Here is a 4,015-nt window from a genome sequence, read left to right as displayed (position 1 = left end):
AAAAACCAAAAAAAAAAAAAAAAAAAAAAAAAAATTCATTTCATCGTTAAGGGTGGTGGTGGTGTGTGTGTGTGTCCACGTGGGTGTGGGGAAAACAGAGGCGTAACATCCTTAGGAGCTGGGGTTTCAGGCAGGTGTGAACTGCCTGAGGAGGTTGCTGGAAACTGAACTCAGGTCCTTTGCAAAAGCAGTACACGTTTTTCACCATGGAGTCATCTCTCCAAAGTGCCATATTTAAAAGAAAGAAATAACAGAGTCAAAATGCCCATAGTAGGAAACCTGTCTGGTGCTCTAGGGTCCTCCACCCCAGTCTAAGATGGTCCCCCCTCCCCGCCCCGCCCTCGCTGCCTCCCTAGGGCTGGAGTGGAGTGTGTACCTTGGTTGTATGCACCTGTGTTGCTACTCATTAGCTTTGCTACTCATTAGCATCATTACTTCTTTCCTTTCTGTAAGATGCTCTGTCCTTATGGTGGTTTGAGTGAAAATGGCTCCCAAAAGGCTTAGCGATTTCAATACTTGGTCTCCAGGGAGTGGCACTATTTGAAAGGATTAGAAGGTGCGGCATTGTTGGAGGAAGTGCATCACTGGCAGTGGGCTTTGAGGTTTCAAAAAGCTCACTCTGAGCCCAGCTTCCTGCTGCCTGCGGATCTGGATGTCGAGCCCACAGTTACTTGTCCAGCACCATGTCTGCCTGTGTGCTGCCATGCTTCTGCTGCTGCTGATAATGGACTAAACCTCTGAATCTGTAAGCAAGCCCCAGTAAAATTTTGCTTTTATAAGAGTTGCTGTGATCATGATGTCTCTTCACAGCAACAGATCACTGGCCATCACAGTCATTATGAAGCCTGCATAAGATAAGGCTCAGTAGACCAGCACCTGTTGCTGTAAATTTAGAGCTGTGTCATCCTGCCATCCAGCTACCTAGCACCAGCAGCTTATGTCATCACCCACTGCCACCAGGTACAGTACATTTCCATTGCTACTAATAGTTGCATAGCAACACACACATCCATTAAAAGGTCCCTCTGGATATCATGGCTCTCTCTCATTCTTTCTGTATCCCTGTCTGTCTGTCTCTCTCATTTGCCCATTCCGAGATGGCCTTTGCTCTCCCCTAATAAACCTCCTAGGTTAGTTATAGCTGTTGTGGTGTGGCAGGATCTTTAGTAAACTTTGACCTCAACCTGCTGCTCTATCCTAATACCTGCCACTTGGTTATTAGTTGTTATAATGTGGATATAAAATGCCCCATAAGCTCATATTTTGAGCACCGTTCTCCAGCTGGTGGCACCAACTGGAAACTTTGGGAGACTGCCTACCTGGAAGAAGTAGGTCAGTGGGAAGAAGCCTTTGAAGGCCCAGCCCCCAATCCCTGACAGCCAGGAGGTAAGCTGCGTCTGGCATATTCTCTGAGGACATGGTGTGAGCTGTTTCTCCAGATTGTCCCAGATTGATAACTCCAAAACCATGAGTTAAACAACTCCCTCTTCATACAGTTGTTTCTGCAGGCGTTTGGTCACAGTGAGGAGAAAGCTAACACACTGATACAAGCCAGCCAGTATTCCTGAACTCTGAGCTGGCCCTGCTAATCCCTGCCAGAGCCCTGTGACTTCTCCCCTGGGAGTGTGGAATTGGCATAAATTTAGTCTCTGTGGGTGGCTGGAGCCCTAGCAGATTTCAGTACTTTGCTTTAAGACCTGAGGAACACAGGACACCCTTCAAAGAGAGGAATAAAGAGCTTCAGTGGGAGGGGTCCATGTCATCTGCATTCCACACCAAGTCCTCTATTGCTGCCATTTCTGGGCTGAGCCTGCGGGCATTCCTACTCCTTGTTTCTATGAGACACCATCTGTTTATTTAACCAGCACCCACTGGACTATCTCCAGGGCCCTAGAACCTCAGCTGATACACTTTCACCTACAGGAAAGACACTCTCTGCTTAAGAAAAAAAAAAGAAAAGAAAAAAAAGGAGGCTGGGCAGTGGTGGTGCACGCCTTTAATCCCAGCACTTGGGAGGCAGAGGCAGGCAGATTTCTGAGTTCGAGGCTGGCTGGTCTACAGAGTGAGTTCCAGTACAGCCAGAGCTACACAGAGAAACCCTGTCTCGAAAAAAAACAAAGCAAAACAAAAGAAAAAAAGGAAGGTGAAGACTGTGTACTGTGTGTGTGTATGTGTACTGTGTGTGTATGTGTACTGTGTGTGTACTGTGTACTCTGTGTGTTTGTGCATACTGTGTGTGTGTATGTGTATGTGTGTGTACTGTGTGTGTGTGTATGTGTACTGTGTGGGTATGTGTACTGTGTGTGTGTGTGTGCGTGTGTGTAGTGGAATGAGTTAAAAGTCACCCATGCTGACTGACTTCCTTATTTTCTTTCCTAGGATTTGATTATTTTTGATCCAGAGTCATATGGAATTAGACACAGCAGATGTTTTTCTTTTCCTGATCAACAAGTACTTTTAGGGTAACATGTAAGTAACACAGGCTGAATCGTTATCAACATGGGTCTCTACTTCAGGAAAGGAAGGACTGACAGGAGGCTCTAGATTAAAATATATAATAAGGATTACTTTATTTCCCCTAGAGATTTTTCTCAAAGCTAGCCATGGTTTTTACTTCAATGAAATTAAATAAGTTTTTAGCAAAGGCTAGGCGTAGGAAGAAGGAACTATTATAAGATTTAAGTATTAATATGAAAACAGAGACAAATTTTCATCTCGCTTTGTTCTAATTATGTTCCTATTCACTGTGATAAAGACCATGATCTATGGGGAGGCAAGGGTTTATTTCATCGTATACTTCAGGTAACAGATCAGTTCTGAGGGAAGTCAGGGCAGGAACCTGGAGGCAGGAACTGGAGCAGAGACCATGAAGAAGCTCTGCTTATTGGCTTGTTCTCCAGGGCTTGCTCAGCAATTCAGAACCTGTGGCCCAGTGGAGGTACTGCCCACAGTGGGCTGGGCCTCCCACACCAATCATTAATCAAGACAATGCCCCATAGAGTTGCCCACAGGCCAGTCTGAAGAGTCATTTTTCTCAATTGAAGTTCCTTTTCCCAAAGGATCCTAGCTTGGGTGGAGTTCAAAAAACAAAACAAAACAAAACAACTGCTACAATACCCTCCCTCACACCCACTCAGCAGTCACCAAGTTAACAACATATAAAGTCTTCTTTTGTTCTAGATAACAAAACCCTGGGGACCCAAGAACTTATTCTAGGTGCTCTGCACCCTGGACATCTAGCAGTTCTGTTGAGACGACAGTAGAGGCCTCTGGATTTGTGGCTTATGCCACTTTGCACTACATTTCTTGAAAGAATAGTGGGACCAGACTGCAAAGATACTCTCTAAAACCAGAGAGCAGCGTTGGAGGCTTCAACATTTGGCCTTTTGTCTCAGTTGCTGGGGCCCTGCCTCCGCAGATGCCCATGGGGCAGATATAGGGGTGGGGCAGAGGAACACAGGCCTCTCTGTACACCCTGTAGGTCCATCAATAGCAGCCTAGGCCTGGAATGTTCCCTGTGAAATGAGGTGGGTATACTTGTACACAGTGGCATTATGAAAAGAGCACTTACCTGGGTTGAAATAAAAAATAATATTTAATAAATCCTGGTCTCCCCATGTGATGGCGTTCTTATACTTCTGGTAGAGTGGGAGCAGCATCTCCTCCCAAGTCAGGCCTGCTGGAATCAGGCTATTCTGGAGGAGACAGAATCATGAAAGCAAGTGAGACAAAAGCAAGTTTGCCTTGTTCTGTGAAAACAGGCATGACTTTCCTTTATCCTAAAGACAAAGCAAATGCAGGCATGGTCCTGCTACCCTGGTCACAGATCCCAGCAAAGCAAAGCTGTGGGTAGTGTTGGTATTCTGTCTGGACTCCACCCCCAGTTACCTGGCTGTTGCCAGGTAGGTCTGACCCACTATAAAAGGAGCTGCTTGCCCCCTCCTCTCTTTCTTACTCTCTTACTCTTGCCTCTCTCTCTTGCCTCTTGCCCTCTTGCTCCTCCCCCCCCCCCCCC

The 4,015-nt window shown here is 46.2% G+C and overlaps 1 protein-coding gene across 1 annotated transcript in view; it reads right to left on the bottom strand.

The window, feature by feature from the left end:
• The window catches only part of Gxylt2 (glucoside xylosyltransferase 2), a 91,167-nt gene that overhangs the window by 14,433 nt on the left and 72,719 nt on the right, over positions 1–4,015 (bottom strand). Inside the window, exon 5 of the mRNA XM_021165390.1 lies at positions 3,572–3,695. Coding sequence (XP_021021049.1) covers positions 3,572–3,695 — 124 coding nt within the window. The remainder of the gene's footprint in view (positions 1–3,571; positions 3,696–4,015) is intronic.

The sequence above is a fragment of the Mus caroli genome, chromosome 6 (genome assembly GCF_900094665.2).
Source record: "Mus caroli chromosome 6, CAROLI_EIJ_v1.1, whole genome shotgun sequence".
Lineage (NCBI taxonomy): Eukaryota > Metazoa > Chordata > Mammalia > Rodentia > Muridae > Mus > Mus caroli.
Note: the sequence above shows the minus strand (reverse complement) of the source record. Positions and strands in the feature narration are given on the sequence as shown.